The 16,510-nt window shown below is 39.9% G+C and overlaps 1 protein-coding gene across 6 annotated transcripts in view; it reads right to left on the reverse strand.

The window, feature by feature from the left end:
• Positions 1–16,510, reverse strand: part of SPATS2L (spermatogenesis associated serine rich 2 like) — a 184,631-nt gene that overhangs the window by 32,250 nt on the left and 135,871 nt on the right. For 5 of the 6 annotated variants that reach the window (XM_065930871.1, XM_065930874.1, XM_065930875.1 and 2 more), the window contains 2 exons: positions 7,427–7,633; positions 5,934–6,069 (listed from right to left, as the gene is read on the reverse strand). In XM_065930871.1, the coding sequence (XP_065786943.1) occupies positions 5,934–6,069; positions 7,427–7,633 (343 nt within the window). The remainder of the gene's footprint in view (positions 1–5,933; positions 6,070–7,426; positions 7,634–16,510) is intronic. The other variant, XM_065930873.1, reaches the window with a different exon arrangement.

Consider the following 16,510-nt stretch of genomic DNA (forward strand, 5'->3'; position numbering starts at 1 on the left):
CAACCACAGATGCACGAGAGAATCACCAGGGGATCTTTAAAAATAAAACCCTATTTCTGGGTTCACTTATGCCCAGTGAAATCAGCATCTCTGGGGCTGGTACCAAAGCAAGGGATGACCACAGAGCTCTAGAATTGGTAATTATAGTGCATACACATATACTTTGGTACTGAGAGAAGTAAATATTAATTCTCAGGCATCATCTTTCAGTCAATGCTAAGTTATTCACAAAGAGAACAAATAAAAAAACCCAAAGGGCACAGAAAAACTCGGCTTTTAGCACTGCATGGAGAGCTGGATATTAGAAAAGGCAGCTAAAAGTTCGGGGAGTTGGAGCAGGGGGAGGGGAGGAAACAACCAAAGAGGAAGAATCCTGTTATGTGATAAATCTGCAAAAGTGAAGACAAATGGTCTCATTTGGACTCAAGCTGAAGTAGTTCCAAGGCTGCCTGCTCTAAGAATTTGATGTTATTTGGGCACCAGAGAAGCAGCAAAGTGGGAATATGGGACAGACTGCAGCCTGGCTTGCTCTGAAATGCAACAGCCCCACTGACAATTTCTTCTTCAGGAGGCCTTCTCGAGTTCATATCCCAGAAAAAGACACAACATTTAAAATGTCACAGCAGTGATATCTGGTCTGTGCATGGGCCACCCTGCTGACCACCCTGATGGTCTGTGTGTGGTTCTGCTTGGCGACCCACAGGGCTTTAGCAGCAGATAAAGACCCCTCCTTCAGAGGGGGATTTGAGAGATGCACCAGATATACTTATCTCGAAGTGGCTTTCTCTTTAGCCGGCAATTCTCACGTCTAGAGTCGTTCTTTTGGCTGGAGGAGAGCTTTAACAGACTCTGTTAGCTGGTTAACATGCAAATCTGTCACTCTGGCGGGGGCAGGGGGGGCCACATGGTCATCAAAATGATGAGATTACCAGTGACACAAAATGAGTTTCAGTCACTAAAAGGAAGAAAAGAAAAAGGAGACAGAGAGCCCAGTACAAGGTCCTACGGTGTAGCAGCGGCTTCCCGGGCGGCTCTCCTGCCAATGCAGGGGACCCAGGAGATGCAGGTTCAGTCCCTGGGTTGGGAAGATGATCTGGAGGAGGAAATGGCAACCTGCTTCAGCAAAATTCCATGGACAGAGGAGCCTGGTTGGCTACAGTCTGGGGGGGGGGGGTGTCACACAGTGGGGTCACACAGAGTCGTTCACGACGGAATGACTGAACATGCAGGCATGGTGTAGTGACTGGGGTGGCGAGAGGAGCCCCCAGCCTGTAGCGAGCAGTAGGAGGCTCACCTGCCCTTGCAGGGAGGGAGTTGAGGGGAAGCCGAAAGAGAAAGGGAAGGAGGGGGGGTGCTTATGGTCGGGGGAGCTGGGAAACTTCTGACCTACTTCCAATTTCCTGGCACTGTTTCAAGAGAAAACAAACACAAGTCTAGGAACATGTCTGGCCACTTTATACAGGAGGCATGCTTTGATTTCCCTTTCCTTTTTGAAAGCAAGGCAGCCTAAACATATTATCCCCTCCAGCCCCATCCTCTGCAACCGGTCACCCAGCACATACCCTAACCCTTTGGCTCCTTACGGCCTTCTGTTTTCTTTAGGAATGCTTTTAATTAGATGTTAAACTGACAATGGCACCTAACAATTTTTTACAGCTCTATTTTGGAAAACTTTCTTCCCCAGCATATGGCAAAACTATCAAGTATTACTCTCCTTCCTCAATGTTTTTTGAGTTTAATGTTTTATTGCTCATTTAAAGCCGTCAACATCAACTTGGCCATGCACACACAGATTTGTGAGAAGCTAGACTAGTCTGCACACAAAGCAATTAAACCTGGCAGCTATGATTCGGAAGGATGAATATTTTCCAGTTGTGGTAGGGGGCCAATCATATAGGAAAGAAACCAGCTGCTTCATGTTAGTTCCTGATGTGACTTTTCACACAGACGCTCATGTTGCAAAATTTATTTTCTCCGAAGACATATTGAGAGGGTATTGTGTCATCTTTGTTTCCCCTCTTAAATCCCTACTTCTTTCTGGAAAAATGAGAAGGAGCCATGTAACGATCATTTAGCCCTGTGTAACTGTGTCCTGGTTAAGCGCCAACTCTGATATTATAAGTTAGCCTCGTAGTGGCTTTCCTCGGTAACATATTGAGCAGAACGTTCTTCACAGCCAGATTGGGAAGGACAGGCATTTCCTTCATTTCGCTCAGACATTCCTCGCTGAGTACTGAGCATGTGCAAACCACGGCTTTCTCCCAACTTCACACAATCCATCCCGGTGCATTCCAGCTTGCAGCCGGCGGGGTGGGGTGGGGTGGGGAGGGAATTTAGTTACTCGGGATTCTCCTCCTGAAGCTGGTGTTTTGGTAGCAAAGTGAATATGAAGGGTGTTGTTGTTGTTTTTTTTTTTAACTGACTGTCTATTTCTGAAGTACACACAGTGCCTATTGAGCGCTTAGGTGAGAGAATAGGGTGGCCCGAGGCAGGGAAGGAAAAGCGGCAGAGGGATGCACACCACACCCCTGAGGCTTGTGCATCACATGAGTCAACATCTGCCTCAGAACCGGCACTCCTGGAAATCTCCAGAGGACGCCACAGCCTCCAAACCTGGACACACTCCATGATACAACCCTGAGGTTTCCACTGTACTAAACGAACAGGGCTGCATTCAAAATTCTCTCTAGTGCCTAGAGTTCGTGATTTCAGCACCACTAGGAAAGCTTCATTTTTTAAGCTTTTAAGCTGCCTTCTTCTATTTCGTGACCCACTATTTTTTCAAGAGCACCACAATCCTTAAGATCCATCCTTTGCTCCTCAGAAAATGAGAGGCTTAATTCAAGCACATCGCCCTGTTGCCTGGGCAGCATACTTATTTTGAATAGAGGCAAAGTTTTCCCCTTTGGCATAAATGCATGTTTGTGGTTGATAAAAAATACTTTAGTTTTATGTTCAAGTTAACATTTGTGTAAGTGTTTGGGAGTTGTTTTGCTGAAGGGTTAGGTCAGAAAACAAGCGGTGGTGCTTTCTCCTTTTGCAGAAATACCATTCAGAAAGTGGTTGATCTAAATGTTCTCTCGTTCAGTTTGGAGGGAGAACGTCCTTCTGTCAAGGAGGTGACTTTTAAACAGCCGTATTGCTTTGGCAGAGCTCATTCAGAAGCCATCCTTCCCATCAGTATAAAACACGATGTGAATTACAAGCAAAGATAGGCATCTTCCCTGGGTGCTGACTTTCCTGACCCCACGCTTCCCGCTCTTGAAGACTAAAGCACTCAAAGAATCTGTTATAAATCTCAAGATGTCTCATGAGCCATGAGATGTTCATTTTACTAAGGAAATAAAATAAAAAATAAAAGGACTCAGAGCAGCTGGAGGAGAGAGGTAATTTGAGGTCATTGCTACACTCTGTCGATTAGCATGTGAGTCACTCAGATGGAAGGTGTCACTCATGGGCCTCAGAGGAAGACTGTATTCTAAGATGCCACACCAACGGAGAAGACAGAGCAGTCTTCTGTGAGCGGCTTCCAGACAGAGGCTCCAGACAGAGGCTGGCAAACCACGACCCCCCTGAGCCAGATTTGGCCCCTGCCTCTGCAGGCTCTCCGGCTGCCTCCACGCCCCAGCAGCAGACCTGGGTAGGAGCACACAGACCTTCCAGCCTGTAAAGTGTAAGGTTTTTAACCTGCCGGCACTTTACAGGTGATGTGTGCTGACTCTGGCTCCAGAGAACAGGTCTGGATGGTGCGTGTTCTTTTATTTATTTATTTTTGGCCGTGCTGGGTCTTTGCTGCTGCACATGGGCTTTCTCTAGCTGCAGCCAGCGGGGGCTCCTCTCCAGGTGTGGTGTGCAGGCTTCTCATTGCGGTGGCTCCTCCTGGTGCAGAATAGGGGCTCTAAAGTGCTTGGGCTCAGTAACTGCGGCACGTGGGATCTTCCGGGACCAGGGAACGAACCCATGTCCCCTGTACTGGCAGATGGATTCTTAACCGCTGGAACACCAAGGAAGCCCCTGAGCATGCTTTTACATATTAGGGTAACTTAAGGATAAATTAAGGAAGAGAAGGGGACGACAGAGGATGAGATGGTTGGATGGCATCACCGACTCAATGGACATGGGTTTGGGTGGATTCCGGGAGTTGGTGATGGACAGGGAGGCCTGGCGTGCTGCGGTTCATGGGGTCGCAAAGAGCTGGACACGACTGAGCGACTGAACTGAAGGATAAATTGGAAAAGTCGTGTGACTATAAAATTTAAAAATCAATAATAGTAATAATAGCACTTTTTATTTGTATAGCATCTTTACCTTCTCCAAGTACTTTCAAACATATTCTTGGAGTTTGCTTTCAACAATTAGTGAGGTTATAATCTGATCAAACAGAGAAGTGTTCTACTGGGTGGAGGGTAAATGATTCCTCACTGAATAACTGAAAGAGATGGTTTGTTTTCAAGTCCCTGATGACTTATGCACCCCTGGAATCTCACATTCTAAGTAGCAGATGATTTAAAGTTTGAGACTTCTACATTAGGTTACTGTTTGACATAATCCTTAGTTTTACACCATGCTACAGTCAGCAAAAAAGCCCATCAGTGTCAAAGAAAGGACTTAGAATGGGAAGAATATGCAGAAAGTGTGAACAAATTCTGGAATCATGAGAGGCCAATATAGGGAACATGCTATGTGAGCCTGGGCATTGTGGACATGTGTTTTCTGTCCTAATTTTCCTCTTTAACACCACGATTTTTCTCCAGGGATCCAGGGTTCTTTACCTCTCAGTTCATGGAGCTCAGGTGGGGTTCCTCCCCACCCTGCCAATGTCTCATCGCTAACTCCCTGGGTAGGCACATGACTCTGGCCTGGCTAGTGGGAAGACTGTCCCTGGAGCCACAGGGGCTGGTTTATGGACAGATATATGACCCAACCCAGCTAATGGGAATTAGCTCTTTTGGACTTTTTTGTCAGAACTACTGGAAATGAAGTCCTCTCTCAGATCACGGGGCTTAAGGTTATGTAAGCTTGGAGCTGCCGGCATGTCATCTTTGCTGCCACATGGAGACACTGTACCTGAGAGCGAAGTCAAGAATAAGCAGAACCAGGAGACTGGGGGACATTGTGCAAGGAAAGGAGGCAGAGAGAGAGAGAGGGGAATCCGAATCCTGCTAACATACTGGGCTTAGAACCAAATTTGCCTAAAGGAATTTCCTGGGATTTTCATGTACATCAGTAATAAATCCTCTTTCCTCCTTAACTACTGTGATTTGAGGTTCTGTCACTTGAAACTGAAAGTGTCCTGATGGATACGCTGAGAACATTTTTCTACTGATATTAACTTAATCTTTCTTACTAACAGATATTTCACTCTGACTGTGGACATGAGCAAAAGTATAAGCCTGAAAGAAATGTCTTCCATCAAAATCCACTACAGAGCAGGGCAGGGCAGGACCAAAACCACACTGGCATACCATTTCTTACTTCCAGTCTTCAAGATACCAAGAATGGGGGTCTACCATTAAGTTTACATAAGATATTTCTGAATTTTGTTAAGAGAGCTTTTCTTATTTTATGATGATATCAGGCTGGAAAATATTCTTTCTGAGTAAGCATTCATGATGTTAACATTCCAAAGATTTGTCAAAAATATTGTTTTTGAAGTTTAGTCCTTTACTGAGGTTGTGTTCTACATCATTCATATACTTTTGGCCCAACTTCAAACTCCAGCAAATAATGTCTATCAGGTTTCTCTTTATTCCAAATTTTCTCTTGTTTTCTATTCCCAAGATATGCATCTGTCAGCAGGGTCTAAGAAAACTCACTGAAGTGTTGTTCTGTGATGTTTATGTATTAAATAAACAACATTTTCCATCTGATGCTTTTCCTATAGGAACAGCTCAAGTGCCATAAATTGATAGTTTCTAAGTGAAATTACTCACCAGTTGTGTAATTCAGCAAAGGCAGCTTTGATCTTCTTCACGGAACTATCTACTTCTTCCTTGATCATGACACGATATCTAGTTAGAGACACAGTACAGCGTTGCAAATCCTTCACTGATTTCTCAATATTTGGGCCTGAAATTAATGTCAAGAAAGAATATGTTAAAGTGAACACTTTATTTTTTTTTATTTCTGAGCTAAACAACAACTACAAAGGCAACTATATCCCCTTCCAATAAAAAGAGATCGTCTTTTGTTTTTCAATGAAAAAAAAAAGTTCCATTAAGAGGATGTTTATAATGCCAATTTTTAAAATCCAGAGTGGGTGGTTTGTGTGGTCCCTGAGAAGCTGTGATCTCACCAGTGGGTTCTCTGGCTGGGCCATTTTGGGCACATGTGTCTCCTTTACCCTTTGGAAAGAGGCTCTGAGCATTATGTTCTATTACAAACTGGGGTTTCTTAGAATCTGATACGTCTAAAGACCATTTGTGCTGCTGGCTCTCTCTATAAACGCCACTTTGTGTGGTTTAAAGCCAGCAGGGTTTTTGGAAGAGGAAAATGACATGGAGGTTGGGAGAGGTACCAATGCGCCAGAGAGAGGACAGCGCATCCGTGCCAGGACACTGGCTCTGGCCCCATCCACCCTGAGCCAGGCCTGTAATTATAGCAGCAGTGCTTAAAGCAGCTCTGTGGGTGCCAATCTTGCCTGATTTCCTGAAACTGTCACCAGGGTTTACAGATAGTGCAGAGCAAATAGGCAAATGGTACTTATCCAACAAGAGCATGGTTTCTTAGAAAAAAGAAATCTCTCTCAAGAAAGGTGAAAAGGTATAATCAAACCCAAGCCAAGGAAATCAGATACAACTGAGGCCTGAATGAGAGTATTATTTAAATCCTCTGATAATCAGAAAGGAAGTGATTTAGCCCCTTTCATGTTTAATACTAGTTATGCATAAAGTATCAATATATCAAAGTTCAAAAAGTAATCAAAATACAGTGTGTCCGATATAAAACCCTCTTTCAGAGTCTTTTGTCTGAAAGTTCTAACATAGAACTGAATTTACAAGAGGAACATCATATCAGAAGACATGGTTGGCCTCTAAACTCATCTTCAGTCAATGCATATTCAGATCTTGTATATCAGGGAAACATTCAGCATTTACACGGCTAAAGAGGCGCCTGCATTAACGTTTGCTTTATAGGATGTTAGGGTACCAAGTGTTTGAGGTGCAAATTTACCCATGCCTAGAAAGAGAAGAATGGCCACAGAGAGGCAGAGAAAGGGGATATAATTCCACTTAAACATTCAAGACCTTTGATTAACAATGGAGGAATCATATCTGGTTCTCAATCTATGTGGTCACAGAAAGAAATGTAATTTCATGCCTAACTCTTGTCACTAAGCGGCATCTTTTGGAGAGTTCTGTCATTCGGGTACTTCTCTGTGTGTGCAAAATATGTTGAATCATTTGTGCAAAAGAAATCACTTTACCTCTTTTCTTTGCCAACTCATCTGGCTTTATTTCAAGATGAGCTGCAGGGGCATTGGACTTAACAGGAGATGTTTTTGTCTTAGGCTTGCTTGGGTTACAAGGCTGCTCAGCTGACCACTGGAGGCCCTCTGACCTCTCTGGTGTTCCATGTATAGGTTTGGGGTTCCCATCTAAGGACACTTTCTGTTGCAGTGGTCTGTTGCCTTCTGTAAGAAAACACCAAATAATGACTGTGAAGTGATAAACTAAAAACACTGATGATCAGGTGATGGAGATGCCACAATTTTGGGTTTTGTTAACATGTTGGCAATAGTTCCTTTCACTGCAAACAGTTAAGAAACTGTTTCAATAGACTCCCCAGAAGATGAAAGGATATACTAGAAAGAGCCTTGTACTTGGAGTCAGAAGACCTTGAGTGGGTGTTTTGACTACTTACAGAGTGACCCCAGGCAAGCCACTTATCTCTGAGTCTTAGTTTCCTCACCCGTAACTACCCAGAAAGGTCCTTAGGAGCGTATATGACATGAACAGTTCCCCCACTATTCAGTACAGGCTTAGATGTCTTTAAGTATGATTTCAAATTGAGGCTATAGAAACATAGCCCTCCCATCTCTAAGTGCTACATCAATGTCTTGTGGTATTTTATTCGGAATTAATGAAGGCAAAAGAGGAGATAGGGCAAGAATGAAGTGACAACAGGTTCTATGATCATTTCATCTAATTTATGGAAGGATTAAATCAGGAAACATCATCACAATAACTTAACTATATTTAAAATCTAGAGAGTCAGATTCCCTCTGGAGCTTTAACAGATGTGGCAATAAATTAGCAGCACGTTGCTTTCGGCATCTTTTAAAGGTGGGTTCCTATTTAGTTATTGCTGGAGTGGATTAAATGGCACCTTAGCGGCCTGAAAAGGAAATGTATCACACTTAGCATCTTACAACCAGAGAGAGCTCTGGGTATGAGGAAAAGGGAAGCCAGCCTGCTTTTGCAGGTCAGGTTCTTGAAGAGAGTTGGGCGTAATGGAAAGGGTGTAGGTTTGGCACTTGTGACTTTCCTGATGGATTACCCTGTATGGATGAGTCCATTTCTCTGGCCAACTATGGCTCATGCCCGAACTGAGTACAACATCATCGCTATGAAGCCTGGCCTCTGCCTCACCTCTCTCTACTTCCTGGTGCCTTGTTGAAACCTGGTGTGTTAAATTCAACACAAGGTTTTCATGTTTGGTCTTCCCCTGCAGAGGCTAAGATGCCCTTAAAGGCAGATGCAAAATCTGATTCGTTTTTGAAGCTCCAGTACTTATGTCTAGCTCAATAGCTATCTGTAGAATTGTAACTGAATTAAAGTACTCAAAATTATTTCATAGGAAAAAAAATTAAGAAGCAAAGAATACCTTTCCTGACACTGTCACAAGCATTACAGAGAATACACTTGGAAAGTAGGAAAGAATAGAATTTGGTCCTAGTCAGTTTGGGTTTAGACATTTGCCCACTTATGATGGGTAAATCTGATGTTAGTTGAATCCATCATTTATTACCTATATATCAAAAAGGCACAGCCTATGTTTTATGGGCTGAATATTGGGTGCCTCTTAAAATTTACTTAAAGGGAAATTACAGCACACTGTGGAATGTTCAGCCCAGGTGGTGAACAAAGTAAATAAGTACTGAAAGCATAATTTCCTCCAGTAATAAAACAGATCTAAATGATAGTATACAATTTTATCTTTAGTTATACTAAAGTTTGGAACTTCACTGCAGGGGCAGTGGTTGTCAAACTTAGTGCATACGACTTTCCCCCTAGTACTTATTGCAAATGCAAATTCCCTGACACCACCTGCAGAAATTTCGATTCAGAAGCGGATCTAGGATTCAGCTTCCAGGTGTTTCTGTTGGGGTGGAGTTGGATGGTACCTGGGTAGTACCCTCACCAGGAGAAACTCTACTGTGAAAGATGAGAAACTAATTTTTTGATGACTGTATAAATGTTTTGTTAGAAGTGAGTAAGTATAGGCTGGTTCCAACTCTCTCTAAATTACATTTGAGATTCAGGTTTGATGAAATTCAATAAATTAAGACTAAAATACAGTTCATTGCACATTGTGTAGTAAATTACTGTTATTCTTGAAAATAAGGGGATTTCCATTATAGCCTAGTGGAAATAATGACCTTAGAACAGAAGAAAGAAATTATTCTATTGAATGTGAAAGCATTTTAAATGGAAGACCAGCATGCAAATGAGTTTGGGATTATTAACCTAGAGCTGAATATATTTTGTGTATCAGAGAACTGATACGAGGGCTACTGGTTCATTTCATCATTCATCCAACAAATGTTTATTGAGAAATTTTAGTAATATTTTTTTTTAGGACCTGAAAGCTGTCTCGATGGTGGGGTCATTGAATGCTGGAAAGATATGAGTTCTCAAAGACTACTTGGGTATATTTGCACACTGGTGGTACAATTTGTCTCCAAATATAGTAAAACTCTAGGATTCTTTCAGATGAAAACTGGTGAATTGGTGGAGGGTTAGAGAACTATTGACTATAACAGAATTAGTTTATTCTGGCCCCAGGTACTGATATTTCTAGCAATAGAATAAAGAGTCCTTTCCTGGATACAGTGATTTTCCTCTAACATTATGAGCTAGAAATACCATCAGTTTTTCACCTTTCTGAAATCTACTTGTAAACTTTATTATTTTAATTAGAAAATTCTATTTATTTACTTTTGGCTGCACTGAAACTTAGTTGTGGAACAAGGGCTTTGTAGTTGTGGTACAAGGGCTCACCTGCCCCATGGCATGCGGGATCTTAATTCCCCGACCAGAGATCGAACCTGTGTTCCCTGCAGTGCAAGGCAGATTCTGAACCACAGGCCCACCACGGAAATCCCTCCACTTGTAATCTTCAATAGACTATAGCTGACTTGGAATTGAATCATATCACTCTCCAATAAGGTAGCCACTGGCCACATGAGGCTATTGAACACAAGAAATAATGGCTTGTCTGAATCGAGTTGGCTCTAAGTGTAAATCACACACTGAAATGTGAAGACTTACTACAAAAAAAAAGAATTAAAAATATTCCTTTGATCAATAAAAAATATTGATCACATGTCAATGTGATTGTCAATATAATGCATTTTATTGTTAGAATATATTACTCAATTTAATCCACCTGTTTATTTTTATTTTTTAAATGTGTCTACTAGACAATTCAAAATTACATATACAGCTCATACTATTTTTCTATTGAAGAGCTCTAATACAAACTAAAAGAAGCATGAGATCTGTTGGCCTACAAACTATAGTCATTACAAATTTATATTCTAGACTAAGAGTATCGATTTTAGTGAAGCCTTAAAATATCCTCTTCAGTTTCTACATGAGAAAAGTGGAGACAGTGATGTATGTCTTGTTCATCATTACATGCTTGGTGCTTTGTGCGTACATGATGAATACTGAATGGATGGGTGAATGAATGAATCAGTGTTACTTTGGTACTTTGCATGCCTGGGGCCTTTCCAATTATAGGGAGCCTAGTTTGATATGAGTCTCTGGCTATATCTTTATCCAATATTCATCAAATACTTGAACCAAAGTAGCTACTTCTTGGAAAGAAAAGTTATCTTTGGAAACACCCAATCTGCCCAGATTTCAATAAAAATTATATTTGAATTTAATCCTTCTCCATGTGTCTAAAACATTGCTCCTAGAAGCTTATGTGTTTTTGAATCTATTATCCCAGCCTTCCTCTTATTAAAATTACTTATCAAATCCCAACATAGATGTTATATAGCTTTGTGAGTATGGATCTGATTTCTGATTCAATTTAACTCAACAGGCCTGTATAGAATGACCACCATATGCTTGCCCTGGCTAATTTGCAGGAGTTAAATGGGACACAGTCTTTCTGCCCTTAACAACTAGTACATAAAATGTGAAAAAAGAATATAAAGACTCCAGCATGATAAATCTGAGTTGACATTTCTCCACTAAACTATCTTGGCACCTCAGCTGAAAATTTGTTGACTGTACCTGTGTGTTCTATTGCTGAACTCTATTCTGTTCCACAGATCTAATTGTTTCTCCTCACCCTGGTACCGCACTATCTCATTTACTAATTACTATATAACGAGTCTTAACACTAAATAATGAATGTCCTTCAATTTTACTCTTCTTTTCCAAGATTGCTTTAAGATCTTAGGTCCTTTGCATTTCAATATAAATTTAACAGTGAACTTGTATATTTCTTAAAAAAAAAATCTGATGGGATGTTAACTGCCTTTGCATTCAGTGTATAAATCAATTTGGAGATAACTGGTATCTTAATGACACTGCATCTTTTGAGTATTGGACATTACATATGTCCCCATTTCTTTAGGTTTTGTTTTATCTGTTGCATCCTTTTATGGTTTTCAGTGTCTTGTGCATCTTTAGTTTTTATTCCTACGTCAACAACCCTGAATACTCTTTGCAACGACTGATGCTGAAGGTGAAGCGCCAATACTTTGTCCACCTGATGCGAACTGCCGACTCACTGGAAAAGACCCTGTTGCTGGAAAAGAGAGAAGGCAGAAGAAGAAGAGGGAGACAGAGGATGAGATGGTTGGATGACATCACCAACTCAATGAACATGAACTTGGGCAAACTCTGGGAGATGATGAAGGACAGCATGGTGAAGCCTGAAATGCTGCAGTCCATGGGGCGGAAAAGAGTCATTCATGACTTGGTGACCGAACAAAAATTTTAGATGACATGCAAAATGTCATTGTATACATAGCAATTTTTAAAAATTTCATTTCCCAATTGCTGGTTGCTAGAATACAGAAATACAAATTACTAGATATTGAATTTGTACCTAAAACACCTTGCTAATTTCTTTATTAGTTTTTTGTTTTGTAGCTTTCTTGTAATTTTCTATACAGGAAATAATGATATCTATAAATGAAGTGTAATTACTTTCTTTCCAATCTTTCCTTGCCTTATTAGACTGGCTAGGAATTCTAGGACAATATAGAACAATCACTCTTACATTGTTCTTTATCTTAGGAAAACTACATTCAATATTTTGTTATCAAGTATTATAGTAGCTATACAGTATAATTTTCATATGTTTATCAGTAAGTTTTCTTATATACTGGGAGTTTTTATTTCATCAAGTGATTTAAGATGATCATGCTGTTATTTTCTTTGATTTTGTTAATACAGTAAAATTACATTGGTTGCTTTTTAAATGTTAAACCAATACTGCATTCCTGGAAAAAACTACTTTGGTTATAGTGTATTAATTTTTTAATATATTGCCCTTACTTTGGTTTGCTAATATTTTGTTGAGGATTTTGCTCTTTTATTTATGAGCAATGTGGTTCTGAGATTTTTCCTGTAATAATTTTTGTTGGGTTTTGATAAGGCTATGCTGGCCTCATTAAATGAGTTGAAAAGTGCTGACTTCCTTCTATTTCTAAAATATTTCAGGAAATAAAGATTTGTTTAAGACTGCTATTATTTTTTCTTAAATTAAGAGTTCACTGGTGAAGCCACCTCAGCCTGGAATTTTAATTACCAATTGCTTTGATGAATTTAGAGCTATTCCTATTTTCCATTTCTTCTCATGGACATTTTAGTGATTCATATTTTTAAAGAAATTTGTTCACTTCCCTTTTGGCATAAAATTATTTTATAATAGCCTGTTGCTAGTCTTTAAATAAATGAGGGGTCAGGATCGATTTCATTACTGATACTGGTAACTGGGTTACTGTGTTTTCATTATGGTACAGTTCAAATTATTTTCTAGTATCTGTTGGGAATTTTTTTCTTTGATCAATAGAGTATTTATTTTTATTTATTTATTTTGGTTGTGCTGCATGGCTTGTGGGATCTAGGTTCCCTAATCAGGGACTGAACCCAGGTTCTCCGCAGTGAAAGCACAGAGTGCTAACCACTGGACTGCCAGGAAATATCCCATCAATGAATCATTTAGAAGGTTGATTAATTTCTAAATTTTTGGAAATTTTCTAGATATCTCAGTGCTATTAAATGTTATTTTAATTCTATTTTTGGTCAAAAACATAATCTAAAGATTTTAATACTTAAATTTTTTTGAAACTAATTTTATGGTCTAGCAATTAGTCTATTTTGGAAAAATGCCATATGCCCTTCAATTTGTTAGGTGTAGAGCTCTACAAATGTCAATTAGGTCAGGTTGGTTAACAATACTGTTCAAATATTCCACATTCTTAAAAGATTTTTAATATACTTGCTCTATCAGTTACTAATAAAATGGTGATAAAACCCATAACTATTGTGAATTTGGTGTTTCTCTGTCTTCATGTGTAAAGTGCATTTCTTTCAGTCAGTTCAGTTCAGTCGCTCAGTCATGTCCGAATCTTTGCGACCCTGTGAACTGCAGCACGCCAGGCCTCCCTGTCCATCACCAACTCCTGGAGTCCACTCAAACTCATGTCCATTGAGTCGGTGCTGCCATCCAGCCATCTCATCCTCTGTCGTCCCCTTCTTCTCCTGCCCTCAATCTTTCCCAACATCAGGGTCTTTTCCAATGAGTCAGCTCTTCGCATGAGGTGGCCAAAGTACTGGAGTTTCAGCTTCAACATCAGTCCTTCCAATAAACACCCAGGACTGATCTCCTTTAGGATGAACTGGTTGGATCTCCTTGCAGTCCAAGGGACTCTCAAGAGTCTTCTCCAACACCACAGTTCAAAAGCATCAATTCTTCAGCACTCAGCTTTCTTTATAGTCCAACTCTCACATCCATACATGACCACTGGAAAAACCATAGCCTTGACTAGACAGACCATTGTGGAGAAAGTAATGTCTCTGCTTTTTAATATGCCGTCTAGGTTGGTCATAATTTTCCTTCCAAGGAGTAAGCGTCTTTTAATTTCATGGCTGCAATCACCATCGGCAGTGATTTTGGAGCCCAAAAAAATAAAGTCAGCCACTGTTTCCACTGTTTCCCCATCTATTGACCATGAAGTGATGGGACCGGAAGCCATGATCTTAGTTTTCTGAATGTTGAGCTTTAAAAAGCCAGCTTTTTCACTATCCTCTTTCACTTTCATCAAGAGGCTCTTTAGTTCTTCTTCACTTTCTGCCATAAGGGTGGTGTCATCTGCATATCTGAGGTTATTGATATTTCTCCCAGCAATCTTGATTTCAGCTTATGCTTCTTCCAGCCCAGCATTTCTCATGATGTATTCTGCATATAAGTTAAATAAGCAGGGTGACAGTATACAGCCTTGACGTACTCCTTTTCCTATTTGGAACCAGTCTGTTGTTCCATGTCCAGTTCTGACTGTTGCTTCCTGACCTGCATACAGGTTTCTCAAGAGGCAGGTCAGGTGGTTTGGTATTCCCATCTCTTTAAGAATTTTCCACAGTTTATTGTGATCAAAGGCTTTGGCATAGTCAATAAAGCAGAAATAGATGTTTTTCTGGAACTCTCTTGCTTTTTCCATGATCCAGTGGATGTTGGTAATTTGATCTCTGGTTCTTCTGCCTTTTCTAAAACCAGCCTGAACATCTGGAAGTTCACGGTTCACATATTGCTGAAGCCTGCCTTGAAGAATTTTGAGCATTACTTTACTAGCGTGTGAGATGAGTGCAATTGTGCGGTAATTTGAGCATTCTTTGGCATTGCCTTTCTTTAGGATTGGAATGAAAACTGACCTTTTCCAGTCCTGTGGCCACTGCCAAGTTTTCTAAATTTGCTGGCATATTGAGTGCAGCACTTTCACAGCATCATCTTTGAGGATTTGAAATAGCTCAACTGGAATTCCGTCACCTCCACCAGCTTTGTTCTTAGTGATGCTTCCTAAGGCCCACTTGACTTTGCACTCCAGGATGTCTGGCTCTAGGTGAGTGATCACACCATCGTGATTATCTGGGTTGTGAAGATCTTTTTTGTACAGTTCTTCTGTGTTTTCTTGCCACCTCTTCTTGGGTCTTGCTATTGGTCTTGCTATCCAGTCTGTCAATCTCTGCTGTTTAATTAGAGTCTTTTGTCCATCTTTACTTAATATAATTATTGGTATTACTGGGTTATGTTTACCATTTTGAGTTGTGTTTTTTCTTTATTTCTTTGATTTTTTCCTTGCTTCCTTTAGGTGAAATGGTTTTCAAGAAATTGTTAGCCTTATCTTTTTTGTGATAACTCTTCATTCTTTGCTTTTAAAAGTTGTTCCAAGATTATAGTATGTGTCATTAATTGATCATAGTGTCCTTTGAATCAATATTATACTGCCTCATGTATAATGTAACTATCATACAATAATAAATAAATAATTACACGTACTCACTTCTATCAACTGTATACTTATAGGCATATATTTTACCTCTGTGTTTGCTGTAAACCTCACAGTACATTGTTATTATTTTTGCTTTAAGCAGTCAATTGATTTTCAAAAAAAACAAAGAGGAAAAAAAAACTTTTTTCTTTCTATCCATATATTTACCATTTTCAGTGTTTTTCATTTCTTCCAGCAGATTCAAATCTCAATCTAGTATCATTAACTTTCAACCTAAATAATATTCTTTAGCTTGTTTTGTAGTGGAAGTCTGCTGGTGAAAAATTCTTTCCATTTTTATCTTAAAATATCTTGACTTTATCTTCCTTTTTGAAGGATATTTTCTCTAGATATAAATATAATTCCACATTGGCAGTTATTCCTATTACATTATAGATTTCATTCTGGAGTTTCGTGGCCCATATCATTTCTGATGAGAAGTCAACCTTTACTCTTCTTGTTGTCCCCTGTTTGTGATATGTCTTTTATCCTTTGACTGATTTTTTTTTTCTTTGACTGCTTTTAAAATGTTATCTTCATTTCTGACTTTCAGCAGTTTGGCTGTGACACGCTTTGGTGTGATTTTCTATCATTTATTCTGTTTGGATTTTGCTGAGCTTTTAGGATATGTGGGTTGTTGTTTTATGTTAAATTTGGAAAAACTGTGGGCATTGTTTCTTCATATGTCCCCCTGTTTCTCCATTCTCCCCTTTTTTCTTCTGAGATCCCAATTACATATCTATGAGACTGTTCGATAGTGTCCCTTGAGTC

The sequence above is a fragment of the Muntiacus reevesi genome, chromosome 3 (genome assembly GCF_963930625.1).
Source record: "Muntiacus reevesi chromosome 3, mMunRee1.1, whole genome shotgun sequence".
NCBI classification, from domain to species: Eukaryota; Metazoa; Chordata; class Mammalia; order Artiodactyla; family Cervidae; genus Muntiacus; species Muntiacus reevesi.